The sequence below is a fragment of the Prunus persica genome, chromosome G6, assembly GCF_000346465.2.
Source record: "Prunus persica cultivar Lovell chromosome G6, Prunus_persica_NCBIv2, whole genome shotgun sequence".
Lineage (NCBI taxonomy): Eukaryota > Viridiplantae > Streptophyta > Magnoliopsida > Rosales > Rosaceae > Prunus > Prunus persica.
The window spans coordinates 3,151,944-3,176,567 of NC_034014.1; the positions used below are offsets into that span (position 1 = coordinate 3,151,944).

Here is a 24,624-nt window from a genome sequence, read left to right on the forward strand (position 1 = left end):
AAGAAGGACAAGTAAACTGTGAATTATATACTGTCCTACATGGTGGCACTTACCAAAACCCATCACCAAACGTTCACCATTTTCATGCTTGTCTGTTTGGACAATTTGTCCACACCTGATTTGCCTTTGGAATCTACAGGTTTCGTTGATTATTAGGGGAGGGTCCAGTGGCCAGCCAATTTTGATCAGATTCTGTAAGCCAAGACAATCCCATCCCATCCCATCCTTTTGTTGCCAGAAGTGTCACAGATTAACGGCTTGGGATGCTTGATCACTGCAGCTTTGATTGGATGCTAAACAGTAACCAGGCAATCTCTCATTAATCTCATCATAGACCAAATGGCAAATGCCTTCCTTTCTCATCCCCAGGAGAAAATACTTAGTTACATCGAGGATATCACTAATGATGTTATACCACGTGAAAGTGTTATCGCCCGTATCATAGCGTTATTAATTGGATATAGCACAACGTTTCATGGAAGTCTTTCAAGTCCACTGCTACATGTTACAGGACAGTATGTACTTTTTGTTTTTCCCAAAAGTCCAAAGCAAACAGGGTGAAAAGGGTTGGGGTTTTTAAACAGAGGCATCCAAGCCCTGAAAGATGGTTGGTGTGCATAATAATGCTGCAACAATTTCTATAAGTTGCCAACTTACAAATATACAACAAAAAGAAAAAAGAGGTGCCTAATTACCAAGTTCTTTATGTTAACCACTTCTAAACATGATGCATGCCCCATTGGGATTTTTCTAAACTACGAATTTGTTATGGGAACGCGGTTGTACCGTGAGATTAACGAGTTTACCTTTCTCTTTTAGAGTGTTGATTAATCACAATGTAATATATGTGAATTTGTACGGAAGATTGATGTACCTTCCTCATTGTTTAAACATCATTGCACCCATGGGTGAAACTCAAAATGATGATTGAGATGACTTAATTAGGAGAGACATGTTATTTGTTAATGCAGTAAGATATTTTGGTAATATTAATTATAAGAAAAAGGAATTTTTAATACAAGACATTAAGGATTAAAGAAACGAAAAAGGATGAGGCAGAAGTATAAAAAATAAAAAATAAAAAAACAAGGAAGATACAGTTAAACAAAGGTGGGGGTGTGAGAGGAGGTTGGGGAAAAAAAACAGAGGGGAAGAGTGTGGACTCTGGAAAAGTGAGTGCAGAGGAGGTAGCAGAGCAGCAGTTGTTTTTGCATTTCTGGGTTTTGTAATTGTAGAAAGACAGTAGAGAAAGCCTGCAAGAGAATCAAAGAACCAAACATGGCAAAGCTTAGGAAGAGACAATCCTCATAGATTCACCTTTCTTTTTCAGTTTTTCTCCTTCTCTCTCTCTCTCTCTCTCTCTCTCTCTCTCTCTCTCTCTCAGTAACACTTTTCTCTGTCACACAATTCCATCTGGTTAAATATACCATCCCTACTTTTTCCAACTCTACAACCACCCCACTCACAGAACAGAGAGGGAGAGAGAGAGAGAGAGAGAGTTAGTTGAAAAGGGGAGTCTTTAAGAGCTGAGATGACAGTTGCAACATGGGAACCTAGTTAATCTCAAAAAAGGGTTCAGAGAGAAAAAAGAGAGCTTGCTAGAGCTCAGTTAATATCAGAAAAAGGTTGTGTTCTTGTGCCATTGGTGGGTTTTCTGAGCTTCCCTCTTGTTGTTCATGGAGTTGAAGAGACCGCACAGACTAAGGTTTATGATCAGCAAGCCCTGTCTTTTCTTCTTACTCTCAATTTCTGCCCTATTCACCACCATCAACTCAAATACATGTCCAGGTAAACAATCAAATTTGCCACTTCAATTTCTCCTACTTTCAGTTACCACTATTCTGTCTAGCTAATATCATTTAATAAGTCCCTCGTCCGTCTCTCTGAAATTTAACACATTTATCTACCCTGTGTTAAAATGCAGATAGCAGGTGTGCCTTGAAAGCCAAAGATGGTACATATTTTCAGGTGGGTTGGTCCATTATATATATCTTATCTTTTACTTTCAAAATTAATGAGCATTTTTGCTTCTTTATGTCATTTCTTTTTCCCATATGAATCACATCAATAACAAGTCTCTAACCTTGACCAAGTTTGACTCAATCTGTGTTTGATATAGACTGCATATGAGATTCAAAAGACAAATACAACAAAATAGAGACTACATATCTTTTTATTATTTGATCAAGCCACCATGATGGGTGATGAGTAGCACAAACTGAGGGCAGTGGTCCTCTTGCTGTGGTCCATCCTCAGAAAAATGGTCAAGTAGTAGTAGGCTCAGTCAGCTAATAAGAAGCACACTGCACACTGGCGCAATTTAGCACACAGCTTTGAAGAAATTACTTAGTTTTTTTCTTCTTCTGGTTTATTGTCCTCTTCTGATAATTCTAATGCATCTCGGTAACTTGCGCCTGCTGTGCTCAGCGCCTAACCTGCAAACCATGTTCTATATGACTCCCGTGAACAAATTGTTCTTGGGGCCAGGCGCACGTTAGCATTCATGAAGCTGCAATGACATGTGAGATATTGTGACCACACTCAGTGGTCAGTGCACATAATTAAAGAACTGTGTGCGCAAAAGGGTTGGTGTTAATTGTGCCATAATTGCTAATTATTGGGAGATTTAATTCTAATTTGGTGCAGGAATTTGGGAAGCAAAGTGGCAATTATATGGAGGGGAGGATCGATATGAGGGCGCAGAGGCTGAACATTCCGTTGAGCATGGCAAGGAGGTACTTGAGTGGACCTGGATCGTCGCCGCCTCGGTGCACATCCAAGTGTGGCAGGTGCACCCCGTGCAAGCCGGTTCACGTGCCGGTGCCGCCTGGGACGCCGGTGACGACAGAGTATTACCCGGAGGCTTGGAGGTGCAAATGTGGCAACAGGCTGTACATGCCATGAAAATATATGAATAATGATCATATATCATGATTCTTGCTTCATGATATTATTTTGTTTGCGTTACAACTAAAGTATCTACTTTCTATCCTGATCATGCTTATTGTTAATCAAAAAAGGAATATTTATAGGACTTCAATTTGTGTAGAAAAATATATATACGTTAACAATTTGACCGAGTATATTGTATTATGATCGGTATGGAAAATATTGTGCCAAGCATTATTGTGGCTGTGCTTTGAGTTCATTATTTACATGATGCTTAAAGGAAATGGTCGAAGCTTCCTTAACTTGATAGTGCCTCAAAAAATAGAAGTTTAATTTTATTAGAGCAACTCCACTCATTTGCCCTTAGTCATGGCAAGGGTGGAGCTAGGGCAGCCACTATTCACGTGAATAGTGGTTGCCCTTGCAAATAGTAATTTGTGTTTCCACCCGTTGCCCTAGCTAAGGGCAATTACTATTCATTTTTTTGTTTTTTCCTCATATTTTTTAATGAGAATAATTAATTTGGGTAATATTTTCAGATAAGATTTTCGGGTTCCTACGTGTCAAGACTATTCATAATCAGATAAAATTTCCGGATAAGATTTTTGGATTCAAATTTCGGATGAATTTCAAAGTTCAAATTTCAGATAAATTTTTGGGTTCAAATTTCGAATGAATTTGGGTTCAAATTTCGGATGAATTTCAAAATTCAAATTTCATACAAATTAGGGTTCAAATTTCGGATGAATTTCAAATTTCAGATAAGATTTTCATTCAATAAAATCAAGCCACGTGGCATGTCTATCTTGCCAAAATTTTCTATAAAACCAGAGTCTCAGCTCATACCTCTCACATCACATCTTTCTATATTTTCATTTCTCAGAGTTTAGAATTCATACTTCATTCATTCTGAATGGAAGAATTTAGGAGATGCTTTGAGAGGCAAGAGAGAGAAACAAGAGAGAGAAACCGTAGAGCAGATGAAGTCAATGAGTTGCAGAGACAAGTCGATGAGCAAGTTCTCATAGCAGTGGCTTTGCAAGAAGAAGAGAACCAAGGTCGCCGCCATGGTTCACAAGTCGGCCGCCGCCGGAATGTGGAAAGACATAGGCATTCTCGGGGTAAGAATCTTTTGGAAGATTATTTTATCCCAACTTCTTTGTACTCTGATGTTGATTTTCGAAGGCGATTTAGAATGCAACCTCATTTGTTCAATAAAGTCATGCATGATATTTGCAATTATGATGCATACTTTGTTCAAAAGTGTGATGCTGCTGGGGTTTTGGGGCTTCTTCCGGAGCAAAAGCTTACAGCTGTTATACAAATGTTGGCGTATGGAGCATCTGCTGATTGGGTGGATGAGATTGCCCGGATGGGGAAGTCCACTACGTTGGAGGCTTTGGTAAGATTTTGTCAAGCAGTTGAAACTCTGTATACTAGGGACTACTTGCGTAGACTACTCCCAGGGACCTCCAACGGCTTCTACAAAAAGCCGAAGCTCGAGGATTTCCAAGAATGATTGGTAGCATCGACTGCATGCACTGGCAATGGAAGAATTGCCCAACTGCCTGGCAAGGTGATTACGGAAATAGAAAAGGCCAAAAAAGTATCATCCTTGAAGCCGTTGTTGGCTTCGACACATGGGTTTGGCATGCCTTCTTTGGAGTTGCAGGATCCCAAAATGATCTCAACGTGCTGGGTCAATCCCCGGTCTTCAACGATGTATTGAGAGGCCAGGGCCCCAATATCACCTATCAAGTCAATAATACAGTGTACCAGACGGGGTATTATCTAGCTAACGGCATCTACCCGAGGTGGACCACTTTTGTCAAATCTATTCCGAATCCCCGATCCCAGAAGCAAAAATTATTTGCTACCTATTAAGAGGGATACAGGAAAGATGTCGAAAGGTGTTTTGGTATCCTTCAAGCTCGGTGGTTGATTATTCGAGGTGCGGCCCGTATGTTTGATGAGGAGATCCTCAGAAGCATTATGATGGCTTGCATCATCCTCCATAATATGATTGTGGAGGATGAGTATGATTATGATGCTTTAGAGGTGTATGAACCGGATCCAATGAACACAGCTTTGACACGGATTTATGAAAGGCCCATGGGACCAAGTGGAGAACCATTTGAGCCGGAACCGTTGGTGAGGGATGGTCATTTGATGACCCGAATGATAGATCGATATACAGAGATGCAATCTTCGTATATTCATGAAATGCGTCAAGTTCACTTGATGGAGCATCTATGGGCGGTGAAAGGCAATGAAGAAGAATGATGGAGCATAGATGCTTTGGTTATGTTTTATTTAGTTATGGTTTGGTTGTGTTGTATTTTTATTTATTATGCTTTGGTTTATGGTTTGGTTGTGTTGTATTTTTATTTATTATGCTTTGGTTGTGGTTTGTTATTATTATTGTGCCTTGTTTGTAATTTTTTTTTTTTTATTTTGTTTGAAGTATGGAATATGTTGAATAAAAAGGTAATTTATTGAATACTTTGTTTATTAAATAACGAAATCTAATACAAGTCATTACGAATTACTACTACTAAAATAAAATACATGAATTACAACAACTTTAAAAGAAAACATGAAAAATACAAATACATAAAAGGTAGGCTAACAAATTTAATGGTTTCCATCATTTAACCAATCCGTGTTGCTAGGCCCATCATCCCGGAAAAGTCTTCTTCTCATAACATCCCTTCGTTCTAGCTTCCAAAATTGTTTTGTTTCAGGGGACATATGACTTGTATCCATGGCCATGGTTTCCCGATCCGTCATGTCTATATCTTTTTTGCGCAAATACTCCCTTTCTCGTGCATACTCAGCTTGAAGGGTCAACTCGTTATCTTGGCGTTTTTGCTCCATTTCAATTCTTAGGCCATTTTCCCTTGCAATTTCCTCCAAAAACTTTGAATTATGATTGCTTGAATTACCCACTTTCTTTGCCTTCACGGCCTTTCGGCCAATGGGCCTCGGCTCCTTTTCCATGGGTGAGTCTTGACTCATAGGAGAATCAAGAGGTGAATCCGGTGCCATTGAATCACGGAGTGGCGTCTCGTTTAATACAACGTCGGGACCCGTTGGAATAATTATGAAGCGTTTGCAATATTTGACCACCTCCCAACATTCATGATGGGTGAAATTTTTTTTGCCACCCCCGGTTGCACCGAACCACATTTGTGCTTGTATAATCTATTTAACAAAAAAATGGAAATGCAATAAATATTTAAAATATATTGGATATGCAAGTAACAAAAAAAATAATAATGAAAATGCAATTAACCTTACAAATAAATTAGAAGTGCAAGAAAATTAAGAAACAAGTGGAAATGCAAGAAATATTAACAACATATTGAAAATGCAAGAAATATGAACAAAATATTTAAATTGCAAGAAATATTAACAAAATATTGATAATGCAAGAAATATGAATAAAATATTTAAAATGCAAGAAATATTAACAAAATATTGAAAATGCAAGCAATATTAACAAAATATATATATTAGGAGATTAAACTTAATAAAACAAAAATTATAAAATACTTACCTCGTTAGTACGATTTTCTCCGCTTCTATAGTTGTCCATCGCTTTTGCTAGGGCAGCTCTCCATTTTCCCAACTCTTTATTCAGGATTTTCCACCTACTGGATAATGCCATCTCCGTACGAGTAGACCCCGGAATTTTTTCACAAAATTCGGCATGAATTTTTTTCCACATATGAAAAATTTTCATCTCATTGCCAGACACGGGACAATGACAAATTTGGAGCCAAGCCTCACACAAGGAAACATCTTCCATGGTGCTCCAAGCCCCTCCGGGTTCGATAGAAGAAGCCATAAAAATATGAAATCAAACTGCTAGATGAAAAAGAAGAAAATGTTGAGTAAAAAGAGTGAATAATGGTAGAAGTATAATGAAATGTAAGAGTATTGGTGTTGAAAGTGAAGGGTATTGATAGGTATTTATAGAAAAAAAATATCAGAATTTTTTAGAATTTTTTAAAAAAATTTACGATTTTTTTTCATATTTTTATTGCCCAAAAATGCCTAAGCCGTTGGATTAATTTGGAGAAGCAGATCGGAAGGCTGGGGAGGCGACACGTGGCAGCGTACCGTTGGAGTTGGCGTCGCGCTGACGTCAGGGCGACGCGAGCGCTGACGTCAGCAACACGCGAGTTGGACCTGGGGCTGGTCTCGCCTTCGAGCTAGCCCGAGTTGGTGGGTCCCACACCACCCCCGGGGCTGGGCTGTACGCTGGAGCGACTTTTTTTTTTTTTTTCCTGCCCTCGCCTCGGGCTGGGCTCCCTTGCTGGAGCTGCTCTTATATAACACTTTGAATGTGGACTTCTAAGTCCTGATATCAACTCATGCCTCATGTGGTCATACTACCGTAATGTTTTCTCCTTTTTGAGGCCAAACAGGATCAATTTCTACTCTAGAGTCTAGACCTTTTTTCTTTTTCTAGGCTTTGCTGCTTTAAATTTTGATGGAAACATGAAATGGCTTTTAGCACAAATTCAGCATTTAACCATCTGTTGTCAATAAAAAAAGAAAGGTGTGGGCCTTTCTTGATCATTATGGACCTTGTTTTCTTTTGCTTTGCTAAAATGGGCCCTGTTAAGAAGGACCAAGCTCTTATTTGAATCTTTTTAATGGGCCATGCTCTTTTATATCTAACATGTTAAGCTTTTAAATATTGGGAAGAAAAATATCATTAGATTATGACATAAGCACTTTCAAACGATCCTTAATAGTCAGTTGATTATCGTATCATTAGCGTTAACTTTTGAGTATGGGCCTCACCTTTCCTCTGAAATTTGACATGGGTTTGAAAAGGAAGTGCTTGTTTATATGTATATAATAATCCTTTTACTAACCACTTGATTTTCAAATTTCAAAGGGGCCAATTGCGTGTTATGGCGGCACAAAAATGTAGAGCACAGGAGCCACTTTTAATATCCCAAATATACATGTGGACGGTGGGTAATCATATATAATAATAAGAAATAGTAGTTGTCAAAAAGTCTATCTATACACATTACTTGACGTGGCGGTTTTATTTGTTTATTTATGTGGGTCAAAAATGGTTTCATTGACTTGGTGACCAAGTGTTTGGTATACAATAATTGATAAACAAACCCCATATTTTCCATGTTTTAAAGAGAAATTACCGTCCCTCCCTTTCTCCCAAAAAACTCTAGTTCTCTTTCTCTCAAAAAACACTCTTAGAGCCTTTTTCACTTTGAGGGGGGAGGAAGCCATTGTTCTTCCTCCCTCTCCCCTCTTCTCTTCCTCCTTTCACCTCTTCCCCCATTTTCAGAGATAAAAAGTTTTCCCTATTTGTCTTAATTTTGTTATAATTTTCATCCAACTATTATAGGCAACTGCGGCTCAGCGTCGGATCTTCATCTGCATTTCAGCATCGGATCTCCACCACCATCTTTTTTGCAATTTCTTTATGTTTGGAATAAGTTGCAGAGACTCTTTGGGTTCTCTGTATAGTTTTCACCTCTCCTTTTGTGAGAGTTTTTCATCTCTCCTTTGTGAGAGCTTTTCATCTCCCCTTGGTGAGAGTTTTATTTGTATTGTTATGGCTTGGTTTTTTCAAGCTTTATTTCTTTTTTATTATTCTAAGTTTGCAATCTTAGTTGGGATGCCTATACCAGAGTTTCTTCGATCCTACCTGATCGTTAGTGGAGACACGCCATATTGTCTTAATTTTGATATTAGACTGCTCTGTTATTGTAATGGCTCTTTTATGGTTAGTGACTTTTTTAGCTAAATTATGAATGCAATCATAGGAATTTTTTTTTTTTTTAAAAAAAGAGAAATTACTGTCTACCCAAAATTTGTTACTTCAATATAAATATATAGTTAGAATCGTGCTAGCACGGTTGTTGATAACAATATTTAAATTGTTAATGCAAGTGAGTTTCACAATATATTTTGAGTATAATTATTCTGGTGCAACAATAAATGTTGGCGCGCGACTAAATATTTAATTCGTGGCGCTGTGGGTAGACCAAACAAAAGGGATATGGACAAAATTAGGGCAATGAGAAATCAAAGAAGACGACACTAGATGGGATACATAAGAGACCCCTTGGATTGATGGTGAAGTAAGAAAGAACCACGAAGTTTCAAGCAACGTTTTCACTGTTCATGCAGTCCCTATTTTTGCTCACGTGACGTGACTCGTCTGGAGAGGGCACGCGGCACGCGTATAGACTATCAACCACGACGACCACCAGCTCTCTTGGTTTGGTACACTCAGAGTCACTCACCTTTTACTTTTGAGGATTCTTTTCTTTACCATGAGAGAGCTCGTGGACAAGAAAATTTGTTGTGTAGGACGCCATGTCGTGTAGTGAAGCCTTGTGTTTTTTTTCTTGTTATTAAAAGCAGAATTCAAACTTAAGACATATTCTAATAAATTGAGTTGGCGTGGGAGTGTTTTTTAAAAAGCTAAAAGTATTTTCGCTTTTTGGAGTAGCATTTGTTCCACATGTTATGTACTTTTTCAAAAAGCATTTTAAGTGTTTTTTCAATGGACGGGAAAAAAATTATTGAATGATACCACACAATAATTAAGCAAAAATCAATATCTAATCTAAAAAAAGTCTGATTAAACACGATAATCTAAACTTTCTTCAGTTTTCATATAATTCACTTGAACAATTACACATGAGACAAGATTTCTTCAGAAAATCTTGAATTGCTTGTAAGTTTAAGGGGATGAGGAGATAGAAATTGCAAGTGAGTTTTGTTTCCAAGCAAAAGGATAAAAGCTAACCACTCACCACTCACCACCTAAAAAAGAAAGGGATTGAATTGAATTGTACTATACTTGTGAGAGGTCAATGTCTCACGATCACCTGGCTCTTGTAGCTTAAATAATCCCTTTCTGACATCAGTCACTGTGGTTCCTTGTTTCTTTTCTAAACCACATGTATATCCATGAATTTATATTTTATATTCTCCAATTGAATTGCAATTTGAATGGCATGCATTTCAAAACTCAAGCTTGGCCCTTTGCCCATTCATTACTATATTGTTGGGGGCCCAATTCATTGACGCCTTCATATACATATATGGTTGATGTTACACTACAAGAACAACAAGCTTGTGGCTCCTGTGTTTAATTAATTTTTATTTATTTGATGCTACATTTGAATTGGAGATGCTCACGCCTCTTTATTCGATTTTGGCCCATGAGTTTTTACACACGGAAAGAAAAAGATGGTTCAGCTTTCAAAATTTGGGTCGAAAAAGTTTATGAGTAGGATACGTTGATGTAAAATGTCCAATTCATTGTGTTTATAGTTTCAAGTTTCTATATTAATATTTATGAGTAAGTATCATGAAGTGTCCGAATCAGTTTGCGTGCATCTCGACTAATCTTCATTCGCAAAACTAAACCTGTTGATAGCCACCACCAGGTGTTGCATGTCCAAATCAACTAGTATTCGATCTTAATATTCAGACTATATTCAAAGTAAACAACTGCGTGGCATGTCAAGATCGACTAGTAAACTCAAGAAAAGTCTCAATAATAACTTAATGAGAAAGCTCTAGTTCCAAACCTAACACTCCAATCAATTTAACTATTGTGAGTTATTGTTTGCTACGACTAAATCGTCCCCCATGCCATGTATAAGCATCACGTACACATCGTGGTGCGTATAATACAATGTACATACGTATGTAATACGTTTCTTTTGTTTATTTCCTTTATACTCCGTATTTTTAAGTCGTCAGGTTTAAATTTAAAATTCCTAACATGTTGGTCCATGCAATTAAAAACTTGTTGACCTTAAACACCGCCCCCAAATAATCTATGACTAATTTGCAGACATTTTGGTACCGACTTTGCAATCCATTTTGGTGCTCGATTAATTTAATCTAATTAAATATATTCTCACATCAGTTGCTCCTGGTCCTCATTATATAGTTGAAGTAGCAATTTATAGCAACCCCTCTAAGAGGAGAAATTCTCAAGTAAGGCGAATATTTTTCGAGTAAACTAGCATTATGTGTGATGTATTTTTTCATCTTATTGGATAATGTGAGAGTATATGAGGTCATTGAATTTATTGTGTGAATAACTTAACTCTTAATATCATATTAGAATGTGAGCATCCAACCGAGAATCAATTGATAATGAATGAAGAACGAAAATAATAAATTAATTTGCATTGGCTTATGACTTTAGTAAGTATTTTTTAATATTGGAGTAATGTTCAAACTCCTTTGAACAAGGCTTTAATTGAATACCTAGAAAGTAGTATTTTTCAAGACCTAAAGAAGCTGAGTTAAGGTGGTGCAAAATTATGTTTCAAATTTTTCCCCCAAAAAAAAAAAAAAACAGAATGGGGAAAAGTAAAGAACAAAATGGAAAATCAAAATAATGGCTGGCTGCAAGTGCTCGCAAGATTATCTTTTCAATTGTATGAGAAGATAAGCCACTTTTCTATCAGCCAAACAAACTTCCATCATCTTTCCCAAATGAAACTGATCACTCTCCCTTTTCCACTATCATGCTCCTCAAATCCCACCCTCCTCCGCTTCAAATTCAAACCCCAATCATCTCTAAACCCAACTCTCGATTTCCCCAAATCCCAATCCGCACAAACCCCCACCAAATCCCCTGTTATAATCATAGGCGGCGGTCTCGCTGGACTCGCCGCGGCCACCCACCTAAACTCTCAAAACACTCCTTTCCTCCTTCTCGAAGCCTCCGACGCCGTCGGCGGCCGCGTTCGAACAGACGTCGTCGAAGGCTTCCTCCTTGACCGCGGCTTCCAAATCTTCATCACTGCCTACTCGGAAGCCCAAAACCTTCTCGACTACAATGCCCTGAATCTCCGCAAATTCTACTCAGGCGCCCGCATTTACTACGATGGTCGGTTCCACACCGTATCCGACCCGCTTCGCGATTTCTGGGCCTCCGTCAGGTCCCTTGCCAACCCAATCGGATCAATTCCCGATAAATTGCTCATCGGACTGACGAGATTTCGGGTCTTGACGAAATCGGACGAGGAGATTTTGTCTTCCGGGGAAGAAGTATCCACGATGGAGCTGCTGAGGAAAATCGGGTTTTCCGATTCGGTTATCGGCCGATTCTTTCAGCCTTTTTTCGGCGGCATTTTCTTCGATAAAGAGCTCGGGACGACGTCCAGGTTGTTCGATTTCATCTTCAAGTGTCTAGCCCTCGGCGACAACACGCTCCCATCTAACGGCATTGGTGCGATCCCCCAACAATTGGCTGCCAAATTGCCATCCGGTTCCCTCGTTTTCAATTCTCGCGTCGTTTCAATTGATTTCGACGACGACGCGGAGTCTTTGTCGTCGCCCAGCGTGAGACTGGAGAGTGGAGAGGTTTTGAAAAGCGAGCTCGGACTGATAGTAGCAGTTGAACAACCTGAAGCGAATAAGCTTTTAGCGGGAAAGGTAAACGAACCGGGTCGAATCAAACCGGATCGAAGTACTGTTTGTTTGTATTTCACTGCAGACCGAGCCAACATTCCAGTCAGCGACCCGGTTCTGTTTCTCAATGGATCGGGCAAGGGTATTGTGAATAATATGTTTTTCGCAACCAATGTGGCTCCTTCTTATGGCCCAGCAGATAAGGCTTTGGTATCGGTTTCGCTTGTCGGATATTTTGAGGGCGTGGATGATGATGATCTGACGACACAAGTTGTTCGGGAGCTCTCAGATTGGTTTGGGAGTTCAATGGTGAGATCATGGAGGCACTTGAGAACGTATCGGATTAAATTTGCACAACCAAATCAATGTCCGCCGCTCAATTCAACGAGAGACCCTCGTGTCGGGTTCGGTGTGTATGTGTGTGGTGACCATTGGACCACTGCCACATTTGATGGCGCTTTGGTTTCGGGAAGGAGAGCGGCGGAAGCTTTACTTAGGGATAATGCCTTGAGTCGGGTTGATTAGGCTTATTACTTCGACTTCTTGGTTTTTTTTTTTTTTTAGGAAACTAATCATTTCATTTGTTGAAAATTGTATATTTCGGCTTCTCTTTTATCAACTTATACTCACTAAATTCTCAAAATACTTATTATTTTTACGAAGGAATCAATGTTAGAAGGGATTGCGCTCGCACCCCTAATTTGTGCTATATAAATTGGTGAACATTTCTGTTGTGATTACTTCATGAGCACATCAATACATCATGGCATTACTGTGCTCACGAGTTGTTTGATATTGTTATGCGCTTCCATGATTTCAAAACAAAACAAAAATGGAGTCCTTTACAAGAACCATTATTGTGGTGAACGTTCAAAATTCTCATCGCAAATGGGGAACACAAAATAAGCCTTCATCATAGATATTTTATTATACCTTCTTGCAACTATCAGGTACGATTTGTCCTTATGCCTGCCTATATGGTTACATAAAGGGTACATACAATAATTATAACGGTGCTATTCTTGTTTAGGCAACCTCTTACCTCATTTTAACAGCGTCACTCCTTTACAAACCAAGGTGGGTTACCAAACTTTACACCATTCAAAATCTAGATTTCGATGTTTAGATACATTATAAGCCACACAAATATCAACGACTCACAACAACTCACGAATCACGACCTCGTCAACAACTAATCCTTATCAGTAAAAGAGAAATGAATAGTTTTACTTTTACTGTTTTTACTTACTAGTAAACAGGCTTGTATAGTTTTACTGAAAACACTCACGTGCACGCTGTAGTAAACGTATAACCCCCGGCGGCAAAGACGTGTCAATATTCTAGGCACCGCCGTGTTGGTAACTCTCCAAGCAACCCCATCTCTTTCGTCTTTCAACTACGACAAAAGCAGCAGCCTGTGGAAGCCAATCACTTCCATGCCCCTCCACAGAATTAAAATAACAGTATTTGTATTTTAGTTTTTAAAAAATAAAAATAATTCAAACCAAAAAGGGCCTTTTGCTTATTTATTTATTTTTGGGCTTGCAATAATCACATTATTAATTCTCTCCCGCGTATGATTATATCCTCCCCATTTTAAAAGCCAAACGCCAACAAACTCAACCTCCACCGAAGCTTCTACCGAAAAACTCTCCATTTCTTGAAACCTCTCAAAACCTCCACCTTTTTCTCTAAATTTAAACTCCCATCCTCCTCCGACAAAAATCCCTAAATTCCGAACCCCCTTTCTCTCTATATCTCTGCCTCTCTCTCTCTTTCAACCAATCAAAACCCATAACACTGACCGACCCGACACCCGGTTCGGTCTCTCCCCGGCATCCCACGATGCCAGAGATCGAACAGCAGCAGCAGCAGCCTCCGCAGGGGCCTCCGCCACCGCCGCGCGTCCCTGACAATGCCCTGTTCGGGAAATATGAGCTGGGCAAGCTCCTCGGCTGCGGCGCCTTCGCCAAAGTCTACCACGCGCGCAATGTCCGCACCGGCCAGAGCGTCGCCGTCAAGGTCATCAACAAGAAGAAGCTTACCGGCACCAGCCTCATGTCCAACATCAAACGCGAGATCACTATCATGCGCCGCCTCCGCCACCCCAACATCGTCAAGCTCTATGAGGTCCTCGCCTCCAAGACCAAGATCTACTTCGTCATGGAGTTTGTCAAGGGCGGCGAGCTCTTCGCTAAGGTCTCAAAAGGCCGATTCTCAGAGAATCTCAGCCGTAAATACTTCCAGCAGCTCATCTCCGCCGTCGGTTACTGCCATTCCCGCGGGATCTACCACCGCGATTTGAAGCCCGAGAATTTGCTCGTCGACGAGAACGGGAATTTGAAGGTTTCGGATTTCGGGCTCAGCGCTGTGACGGACCAGATCCGACCCGACGGGCTCCTCCACACGCTTTGCGGGACCCCCGCTTACGTGGCGCCGGAGATTTTGACGAAGAAAGGCTACGATGGAGCGAAGGTGGATGTGTGGTCATGCGGCGTCATACTCTATGTGCTGAACGCTGGGTATCTGCCGTTCAACGACCCGAATTTGATGGCGATGTACAAGAAGATTTACAAAGGTGAATTCCGGTGCCCGAAATGGATGTCGTCCGATCTGAAGCGGTTCTTGGGCCGCCTCATGGATACGAACCCGGCGACCCGGATCACGGTCGACGAGATCTTGAAGGACCCATGGTTCAGAAAAGGCGGGTACAAGGAGATCATCTTCTATGACGAAGATTGCTCCATGGACGACAGCAAAATTGGAGGAGGCGAGGAGGACCAGAAGGTCGTCACGAGCCTGAACGCGTTCGATTTGATATCGTTCTCGGCCGGCCTGGACCTGTCCGGGCTGTTCGACGACCATTCGTACGGCTCGGCGGAGGACGGCGAGCGTTTCGTGTTGGAGGAGACGGTGGAGAAGGTGGTGGAGAGAGCGGAGGCGTTCGCGAAGGCCGAGAAATTGAGGGTGAGGAGGAAGAAGGAGTGGGGTTTGGAGATGGAGGGGCAGAATGGTAATTTGGCAATTGGGGTCGAGGTTTACAGATTGACTGAGAATCTCGTGGTGGTGGAGGCTAGGAGGACAGGTGGCGACGCGGGACCTTCAAGGGAGATGTGGAAGAGCAAGCTCAGGCCTCATCTGATGTGCCCAGATGATCACGAGATATCACCGCCATTACCAACTCCTCCTTCTTCCTCTGCCGCTTCTTCGTCCTCGTCGCTTGCGCACTGCCCAGCTGATTGACTGAACAAAGGTGATCTCAAACGACAGGTCGTTTTTTTGGATGTAAATAAATAATTAATTAATTCCATGGAAATGGGTTGGTTACAACTTACCGACAAAGAAAAAAAGAAAAAGGAATTATGGTGGTGATGTGTTGTCGTGCTTGCGTTGTTTTTTGTACGGGGAGGGATTAATAAAAGAGATTACTAGACGATTTTGTAATCTGGGATATATATGGGATTAGATAAAAAGATTATAATAGTCAGGTAATAGACAATTGTACAAGTTGTTGTACAGAAGAAGACTGTGTTGTAGGTGATGAGGAGGGCAACACCAACAGAGAATGAAGGGTTAGATTTAACTCTAATCTTACTCCGACTCTTTTTTGCAATGCATCTTGTATAATTGTATTAATTCATTGTTTGTATTTTCAAAATATTCATGTCTTTGTTCGTATTGATTTCTTTTTTCTTCTCAAAACAAGTCTACTAGCATTTTTGTTTTTCAATGAAAGAAAAGATTTCAAGTTCGAATCTCCGGTTTGAGCTGAATTAGTGCGGGTCAAAGTCGTAAGTTTAGTGTGAACTGTGGGGATGAGAGGGATTGAGATGATCAATTATGGACCAGCAGCTAGATTTCTACCTAGAATTGTATTGAATTGGTCTGAGCAGCAGGCACCATAATCATATAATAAACAATGGATTTGAGCTTATAACAAAATAAGAAATAGGTTTAATGGTTAGCTTACCTGTGTTCTTAGAGGCAAAATGATTAAAATACACATGGAATGGAAATTTGTAGGGCAAGACAATCACCTGTAGGCTGTAGGCTGCAGGTGAGGTTAAGGTAATAATGGTCAATGATTTGATTCAATTATTTGGTTCCAGACTAGACTGGTTGGAATATTTGCCAACTGCAAACATGTTATAGATTGCTTTGCGACAGACTAATCTGCTGCATTATTTTATTATTTTGTGCAAACTGTACAGTTCATGCATTGTTTTGTGCCCATTACTTTAATTATTAAGCCAGAAATCAGCAATTATAGGTAATGATACAAGTAACGCCAGAGCAAAATGAAAGGCATCAATCAAGCAAAAGATTCGTTCATTTGGGACAGTGGAGTTGGGAGGAAGCTAGAGGCCTGTGAAGCAAATTGCTAGTCACACCAACCCAGAAAAGAACAACTAGTCCAGTTTGAGTACCAGCCAATTCCAACCTAATTGGGCCTTGGTTAAAGCCTAGTTATCTCAAACCCGGAGACTGATTTGGAGGCCGCTTAGGCTCCAAATGCTCCTCTAAAAGATTAAGCATTCTTTTGGGACTGCCGTTGAAGGATACACTTACGCTGATAATCACTTTTATTAGAAACATGTTGAAATTTTATTTAAAATTGAAATTCCGACCCAAAAAAATAAAGTAGGCTAAATTTGAATTTACTTTCAAATGGTTTTTTTACAAAGCAATATTCTAACTACTCTAATATACAGAAGAAAGGGGGGTTGGGGGGGGGGAGTGATGCAAAAGGGATCACACACTATTTTTAGCTAACTAGCCTAACTTACATTTGCGATATATTATATTTTCAAAGTTTATTAATGATCATAAATAAAATCCATACAATTTAATTTGTGAACTAGGGAAATTTTTTTTCCTTTTGATTTTCTTCATTCGTAACATTTATAACATCTTGAAGTTGTAATATCCCCAAAAAAAAAAAATGGATGTTGTAATATTATTTTTTGGGGTTTATGATAATCATATGTAAAAATAAATAAAAAATATAGTAATTTTTTTTTTTTATCATAATAAAATTCGAATAAATGAGGACATAGTCACTTACTTCTCACTAGAGGTTTAGGGTTTAAGGGTTGATGGTGCTGATTTCTGAAGTAGCGGTCCAATCCCAAGTTCACAATTAGGTCTTGCAGTGAGAACATTGCCATTTTCAGAGCCTTCAGGCTTGCCGTCGACGTGAGGTTGAAAGGAGGAAGTCTGGTAAGTCCCAAATGAAATTTGGAATTTGGAATTTCCTTTCATCTTAGCCAAATGAGCTTCTGGGCACATTTGGTATTGGAATATAATTCCTTGAAGGATATCCAAACTGTGAATTTGGCATTGTTAGGACCCTATGCAGTCCCAAATCCTTGGAAACAAACAGAGCCTCTGTTTTTATTGCAAAGGGCTTTTCTTTTCTGAAGATGATAATTTGTCAAAATTTATGCTGAAATTTATCCATTTTGATCCTTAAGTTTCAATTTCTGCTGTGCCCAGTAGTTTTATAAGGCTCAGTTGAAAAGAGGTTTCAGTGTACTCTAAAATATGCATATGAAGAATTAGTATATTGGTTTTTTATTTTTTTATCATATCAATCAAATACCTCTGGTTTGAAATGCTAATGGAAATGCAATGTATTGTTTGTTCTCCCATATGATTTTATAGGTGGGTTTCAAATATCAGCTTGAATTTCAATATCTCCAGGTGGTGGTCTGGTCTGAAGTGTAAGCCAAAAGGAGATTTGCCTCGTGATAGCCAGGTGGGTTGCTATTTTTCAGAATTCCGGGTTTTAGTGATTAAAGCATGTCTGCAGAGGCAAAACTAAGGTATAAGCTCAACAAGAAAATCAAAATACCTGTTGGAAATTCTAAGTTTTCCAATAATGGAAGAAAGAAGGCTGACAGTACTCTCTATGAGAGTGAGAAGGGTAAGAAGGGGAACCTTAAACCACGTGTAACTGGTAAAAAGTTTCATGCTACTGAAGAAGGGAGTCGGGGAGTTCTTAATAAAAGGGAAAAGTTTAATTCTGTGAATTCTGATAGGAGAAGGAAGAGAATCTATGGTGACCAGGATGCAGCTGGGGAGGCCATGCGTTTTAGTAATTCAGAGGCACCTTATAGGAAGGCTTTATCTAGGAAGGGACAGAACCAAGTAAAGGATGGTTCTTTTGACAATGAAAACAATGTCATTAGGTCTAAGTTGCGTCCTCGGCCTACCTGGGGTTCTAATGGATTGCAGAGAACTGCTTTTGGAACTAAACGTTTTTCTCCTACAAGTCCAAAAGTTTCCAACAAAACCAAAATTAAGGATGATTTTGCAAATGAAAAGAACAACAGTAGATCTCCCTTGCATCATCGCTCTATCTGGGGTTCTAATGGATTAGAGAATGCTGCTTCTGAAACTAAACGTTTTTCTTCCAAGGATAGACGTGCAAAACAGGTTGATAATCAGGCTAGTGCACTGAAGAAACATAACAAATTCAAGCCTGACTTGAGCAATCGTTTGGATCCAAGTCGTGAAAGTTCCCCGCATATTTCTTTTTCAAATTCTGCCAAGAGGAAACTGCGGGACAATAAAATCTTGGATGAAGGATCACAGGTGATAGATGGTCAGCCAAAGAAGAGGAAGCGAATTCGATTAGATCCACATGATATCTCAAATAAACGATTTGATGATACCATTGTTATTAACGGTCAGTTTTTGATCAATTACTTCTGTTTATTCAAATGTGCGTTTGGTCTTTTGTTGGTCCCATGAGTTTGTATTCTCCATCTTTAATAAGGATGTAGATGCTGTCTTTTGTGATATAAATCTCTCTTTGAGATAGTTGGAATTTGCAATGCAATTTTTCAACCAAATGTAGAAGTTTTGCATTTTTCTTACACCTTGTGTTTTTCATTTTTCCCAGAAAGCACAAAGGAGAAGGAAAAAGATGAGGAGGAAAAGGCTGAAATCTCAAAAAATGCACAATTTCGTGCAATACAACCAAGCCCCTCAATCCTCAAATATGTGGAAGATAATGTAATTTGTATGCACTGGTCTTTTGATTTTGGGATATATGATTGTCAATTGTAGGTTTCTATATATGCAGATCTTCAAATGTTTTGGTATATCTATTTTCTAGTTGTTCAATTCTTGGATTATGACTCTTGTTTATCATTTATTTGCAGTTGTTGGGTCGTAGACGCATGATAGAGCTGAGGAGGGCAGGATACAACACTGAGCTTTCTGCCCCATTGGATAATATTCCTTCCTCTACCAGCTCAGAAAGAGAGAGTATTGAGGAAAATGTATGTGTATACATGTCTAGATAAGTATGTTTGTGTTTCTAATATTAAATATTTTTTTTATGTCAATTATATTTTCAGAATAAGCTTAATTTAATCTAGTGTGAGGGCGGGCCTCTCCTACTGTTTTATATGAAATCACATTAGTATTGACATTAACTACCTTTTACAGATATTTAAAAATAAATTGACATTTTTTGCTGCTGCAAAAGTTTCATCATCATTTCCACCTCCTGACCTTCCAGAGATTGCATTTGCAGGTGTGTTTAGTTTCTTTTATTTCATTGATGCAATCCGATTGATTTTTTTTAATTTCCTTTTTGAGTACTTTACGTCTGATGTGATTTATGAGTTCATAATATTAAGTGTGTTCAGTTTTCCATTACTGGTGGCGAAATAACATCTTTCATGTATTAGAAAAATGGAAATGCTTTTATCCTAGGACCTAGAAGAGTTATAGTCAGTGGTTTCATCGCAACTTTATTTTGATAAGCATATGATTACCTCAGTTTTTATAGTTGGGTTAGGCTTTTTCCCCAGAAATGAAAATTTAAAGTAAATTACGACGAACCTCTTCCTCTCACTTTCATGGAGAACTAGTTTGTATGCCTATTTTTGTTAATTACTTATGGATGTGATGCAGGTCTATCGCTTCAGACGGGTTCAGAAAGTTTACTGTTTAATTTTGCAGATGGAATCTTCTTACATGAGACAATAAGTAATGTTGTTGACTTCTATTGCCTTTTCAGGAAGGTCAAATGTTGGGAAATCATCACTACTTAATGCACTTACCAGACAATGGGGTGTTGTACGAACATCAGACAAGCCTGGTCTCACTCAGGTTATAAAATAGCCTTTGTTGCTTTCTTTGATTTCAGTAGCTGTTCAGTTTGCTGATGACAACTGTGCTTCTTTGCAGACTATTAATTTCTTCAATCTAGGATCAAAGCTCTCCTTGGTTGATTTGCCTGGATATGGTTTTGCTTATGCTAAAGAAGAAGTTAAGGATGCTTGGGTGGAGCTTGTGAGTATACAACTTTAAGTTCTCCTCTGTTTTCTGGAGTGGAAATTAGTTAATTTATCAGATTTTTAGCATATCACTGGTGCTTCTTTTCCTGTAAGTTTTATTAAATGTGCCGATATAACTGCTTGCTTTGGCACTTCTAATAGGTAAAGGAGTATGTTTCCACAAGAGTTGGTCTAAAACGAGTGTGTTTACTTATTGATACAAAATGGGGAATGAAGCCAAGGGATCATGAACTCATTGACTTGATGGAAAGGTACCAGTAGACACTCTTGTAAAACTACTATTTGGTTGCACAGTTTATGTGGTAGAAGATAATACAGACCTCTTTATTATCTTCATGTTGTATATTTGCGCGCGCGCACGCGCGCACACACACACACTCACACGCACACTTTTGTAAATGTGCATTCTGGAACCATATGGCTTGTGCCTACGTTTTATGATGTTCATTGCTTGATTTACAGAGCTCAGACTAAATATCAGATTTTATTAACAAAGACAGATACGGTTTTCCCGATTGATGTGGCACGTCGTGCAATGCAAATAGAAGAGGTGAATGTGGCTTATTTATACTGCTAATAGATAGTATAAAAGTAGCATTTTCTTTAGCGAGACTAACCATTTTAATACAACATATTTGATTTTGCAGAGCCTGAAAGCAAAAAAGTCGTTGGTCCAACCTGCGGTATGGAATATACTTTTATTTGATCAGTTGATAGGCCAAAGCACACACTTTATCTGCATCATTGTTGAAAATGATGCAATCACTTCAAATGTGGTTCTTATTTCAGGTGATGGTGAGCTCGAAATCTGGAGCTGGCATACGAAGTTTAAGAACAGTGCTAGCGAAGATTGCTCGAGTGGCCAAAGTCTAATATGTAGTCAGGTAAATTTTTCTTCTTGGAATTTGTTTCCGGAACCTTTTGTTATGTCATACCCATAACTCTTAATGCAGGGTGCATTTCAATTATTTTTCCTTTTTCTATGTGAATCAATCTGTAATAGGTGGTTATGTATTTGCAGGCTGTGGCATACTTCTAGTATGATTGTTTTTGCTTGGCGAATGGCCTGCTCATCTGCAAGCTGAAAGTCTCAAATTCATAGAGATGCCTTTGGTGCAGAGATTTGTTCGCCTGCACAGATTGACCAGGACTCAGTGCTAATATCATTTGGCAATTTAGCCTGCCTGTCTCGGTTGGCAGGATGATAATGGTTGAAAGTTGACAAGTGAAATGTAATTGATTTTGTAAATTCTAGTTTATTTCTTTTTAAAATTTTTAAATTGAAGGTCCTGTGGATTATAGGACCATTTCAACACAAACTTTTTTTTCATGATAGTGATAAAGGTGTTTTTTTAAATAGAAATTGACCTGTTCATTCTCAGTAGAAACCAAACTAACTGCATGGAGATATTCTGAAGAATATTTCAATGGCTAGTGCAGGGACCACTAATTTGAGTATGTTTTCTGCGATGGCTATCTTTTTTTTTTAAAATTAATGTTTTTGTTAAATAAGATTCATGAGAATGATAACAGAGTTTTAGGTTGATTGGAGTAAATGCATTATGAGACCGACCCATAATTAGGATTAACCATGAAATTGATCTGCTGACATCTTGGTCTCACATTGGTGAAAATTCATTCGTTCATAAAATTGAAAGAGAAGACTATCTATGGTCCAGAGAATCTGAATGATAGTGGGGTACCAATGCACATCCACCATGGTGGACTTTCTATTGTATAGTGTTATCCGAGGGATAATGTATACAGAATAAATAAATATAAATAAAAAGCCTTCACACCATTTGTTTGACAATTGCAGCCTAAGGGCTCGTTTGGAATTGTTTATCTAAGAAACACTTTTACTTATAAGCGTTTCTATCAAAAACGTTTTTATTATAAAGACGTTGAAATTTTCATAAGAAACCGAAGTGCTTTTTGAAAAAGCACTTGGGCATGCTTCCCGAAGAAGCAAATGACAAGTGCTTCTCCAGAAAGCGCTTTTATGGCCCAAAAGTGCTTCTAAACTTTTCTGCCAAACCCTGTCAGAAGTACTTTTGGTTGTCATAAAGAGCTTTTAACTATTCCAGAAGCACTCCCAAACAGACCCTAAGAAGCACTTTATATACATAAATTCAACTAGTTTATCTAATTATATGGCAAAGCACTATACTAACAACAGAATGCATAAACAAAGAATTTTTGAAAGCGTGGTTGGCTTGTGTTGATGGATTCTGAGTTGTGGGGCAGGTACGTAGTATAGGACATGAAAGTCTTATGCTCGATTGGTGCCTATAATTGGATTGAATTAGATAATTCAATATATTTAAGGTATATTAAAAGAAGATGAAAAAATGTTGTCCGTCGGTGATAAAAGATACATTTCTCATAAAGAACACTTATCTCATGCAATCATGATGAACTTAACTATAGACTATGTAAAAAAAAAAAAAGTCCCCTCAAATACTCCTTATTTCTAAATTTGTAATCTTTATCCTTAAAGTCATCTCCACGCAAACTGGTGGAGCTAAAAAAATAATTGAAAAATGAAATTGAGACATGTGTATTTGTGTGTGGAAGAGTTAGGTCGAATGCAATTATCTCATGGCTTGGATCCAAAATTCCAAATCAAACTTGAATAGTTTAGTCATGACCTCATTTCCATAACCAAAATTGACCAATCTTCAACTGCACCCTTCCCACTCCCTCTCTTTTCGTCTCTCCCACAAAAACTACTCATTTGTCAATCATCTCTCTTTCTCTCTCTTTTCTCTGTGTATGTCTGAGATTGAGAAAGAGAAATGTGTCCCCTGAGGCTGATTTTGATCTTCCTCTCAGCCACTCTGGCTGGCTTCTTCGTCCTCAGAAACCTCAAATCCGACCCCAAATTGGATACTCCGCACCATGAAGAACATGAGACCAACCACCACCACCAAAACCCCAACAACTCTCCTAACCGATTTTCCAAGGTTCCCAATCCATTTTCACCTTTAATTCTCATTCAAGTTTCGTTTTTGTCTTCTGGGTTTTTCTCTGTTTGAACAATTTGGCTGTTTCATGTGCTTGCAGGTTCGGTCAGCCATGGAATCAGGGTTCTGGACCATTGTGGACATGGGCAGTGGACGCTATCTCTGGAGGCATTTTGTCTCAGCGTCCCCAAAACCATCGAATTGATCTTCTTTGGGGCACTTGCTGTCGCTTATAATAACACACACGTCCAGGTTTGAGATTGACTATGGTGGCTTATCATATCATGTTGTTACTTGTTAGTAACGAAGGTTCATTTTGGTAAGAAAAGAATCCAAGATGTTGTAATTTTAGACCCAACTGAAATCCGAATGTTGTATGCTCTCTGAAAATGGCGCTGTAGCTGTAATTACCATTCAGCAACAATATCCATCCCATTGTATTGTAATATTGCTATTTCCGTTATCTGGTTTTTGTATTGACTATCAAGTATTGAAGTGTGGTGTGGTTCTCTTACTGTGGAAATATTTCACAAGGTCAATATCCACCTCCCCATCTCACTGTATTTATGTGCTATATAAACCAAGGCTCACAACCTTTGGCTGCTTTTATACATTATACGTTTCCTTGTTAATGTTATTTATAACAAGACCATGCTATAAGAAATTCTCCTTTATCTTTCAACAATGCTATCAGTGTAAACCATTTGAATGTACATTAATCAGTAAGAACAGATACTTCACTTGATGTTAATGAAAAGGCCAAGGAAGGTATATTATGAAATGCACATTTACAACGCCAAAGGTTGGGATCCACCAGTATTCACACCTATGGTTGCACGCACAAACATAAGTATCGTTTCTATGTCTGTGGTGAGGGATTTTGTATCTGTTTCTTGGTTAAGCGTAATGGTATTGCTGTTTGCCATGGCTGCTTTGTTTCTGTGCTTCGTTTCTGGTTAATTCAGTTTGGGATTTGAAACCCAGAGAATCTCTCTCTCATATACGGCCTAGTGCCT

At 38.9% G+C, this 24,624-nt stretch overlaps 5 protein-coding genes across 5 annotated transcripts; all 5 read left to right on the forward strand.

The window, feature by feature from the left end:
* LOC18773566 (EPIDERMAL PATTERNING FACTOR-like protein 6) lies at positions 846-3,150 on the forward strand. The gene is made up of 3 exons (XM_020565307.1): positions 846-1,788; positions 1,925-1,968; positions 2,647-3,150. The coding sequence occupies exons 1-3, from the start codon at positions 1,677-1,679 to the stop codon at positions 2,902-2,904; spliced, it is 414 nt and encodes a 137-aa protein (XP_020420896.1). The 5' UTR covers positions 846-1,676; the 3' UTR covers positions 2,905-3,150.
* On the forward strand, positions 11,068-13,067 carry LOC18772149 (phytoene dehydrogenase, chloroplastic/chromoplastic). Its single transcript, XM_007206589.2, has one exon. It carries the CDS (start codon positions 11,293-11,295, stop codon positions 12,850-12,852), a length of 1,560 nt encoding a protein of 519 aa, XP_007206651.2. The 5' UTR covers positions 11,068-11,292; the 3' UTR covers positions 12,853-13,067.
* Positions 13,774-16,011, forward strand: LOC18773427 (CBL-interacting serine/threonine-protein kinase 11). The gene has a single exon (XM_007205089.2). It carries the CDS (start codon positions 14,173-14,175, stop codon positions 15,568-15,570), a length of 1,398 nt encoding a protein of 465 aa, XP_007205151.1. The 5' UTR covers positions 13,774-14,172; the 3' UTR covers positions 15,571-16,011.
* LOC18773107 lies at positions 17,404-22,023 on the forward strand. The gene is made up of 12 exons (XM_007206450.2): positions 17,404-17,547; positions 17,992-19,018; positions 19,235-19,347; positions 19,497-19,616; positions 19,786-19,873; positions 20,363-20,454; positions 20,533-20,637; positions 20,784-20,893; positions 21,105-21,192; positions 21,290-21,325; positions 21,432-21,526; positions 21,664-22,023. The coding sequence occupies exons 2-11, from the start codon at positions 18,130-18,132 to the stop codon at positions 21,513-21,515; spliced, it is 1,725 nt and encodes a 574-aa protein (XP_007206512.1). The 5' UTR covers positions 17,404-17,547; positions 17,992-18,129; the 3' UTR covers positions 21,516-21,526; positions 21,664-22,023.
* LOC18772300 lies at positions 23,244-24,240 on the forward strand. Its single transcript, XM_007206128.2, has 2 exons — positions 23,244-23,608; positions 23,709-24,240. The coding sequence occupies exons 1-2, from the start codon at positions 23,441-23,443 to the stop codon at positions 23,811-23,813; spliced, it is 273 nt and encodes a 90-aa protein (XP_007206190.1). The 5' UTR covers positions 23,244-23,440; the 3' UTR covers positions 23,814-24,240.

Coding starts and splice junctions, on each gene's coding strand:
- LOC18773566 (XM_020565307.1), top strand. CDS start 1,677: ATGGAGTTGAAGAGACCGCACAGACTAAGGTTTATGATCAGCAAGCCC. Junction 1,789..1,924: donor CAACTCAAATACATGTCCAG/GTAAACAATCAA, acceptor GTTAAAATGCAG/ATAGCAGGTGTGCCTTGAAA. Junction 1,969..2,646: donor AAGATGGTACATATTTTCAG/GTGGGTTGGTCC, acceptor AATTTGGTGCAG/GAATTTGGGAAGCAAAGTGG.
- LOC18772149 (XM_007206589.2), top strand. CDS start 11,293: ATGGAAAATCAAAATAATGGCTGGCTGCAAGTGCTCGCAAGATTATCT.
- LOC18773427 (XM_007205089.2), top strand. CDS start 14,173: ATGCCAGAGATCGAACAGCAGCAGCAGCAGCCTCCGCAGGGGCCTCCG.
- LOC18773107 (XM_007206450.2), top strand. CDS start 18,130: ATGTCTGCAGAGGCAAAACTAAGGTATAAGCTCAACAAGAAAATCAAA. Junction 19,348..19,496: donor TCAAATATGTGGAAGATAAT/GTAATTTGTATG, acceptor ATTTATTTGCAG/TTGTTGGGTCGTAGACGCAT. Junction 20,455..20,532: donor ACAAGCCTGGTCTCACTCAG/GTTATAAAATAG, acceptor GCTTCTTTGCAG/ACTATTAATTTCTTCAATCT.
- LOC18772300 (XM_007206128.2), top strand. CDS start 23,441: ATGTGTCCCCTGAGGCTGATTTTGATCTTCCTCTCAGCCACTCTGGCT. Junction 23,609..23,708: donor CTCCTAACCGATTTTCCAAG/GTTCCCAATCCA, acceptor ATGTGCTTGCAG/GTTCGGTCAGCCATGGAATC.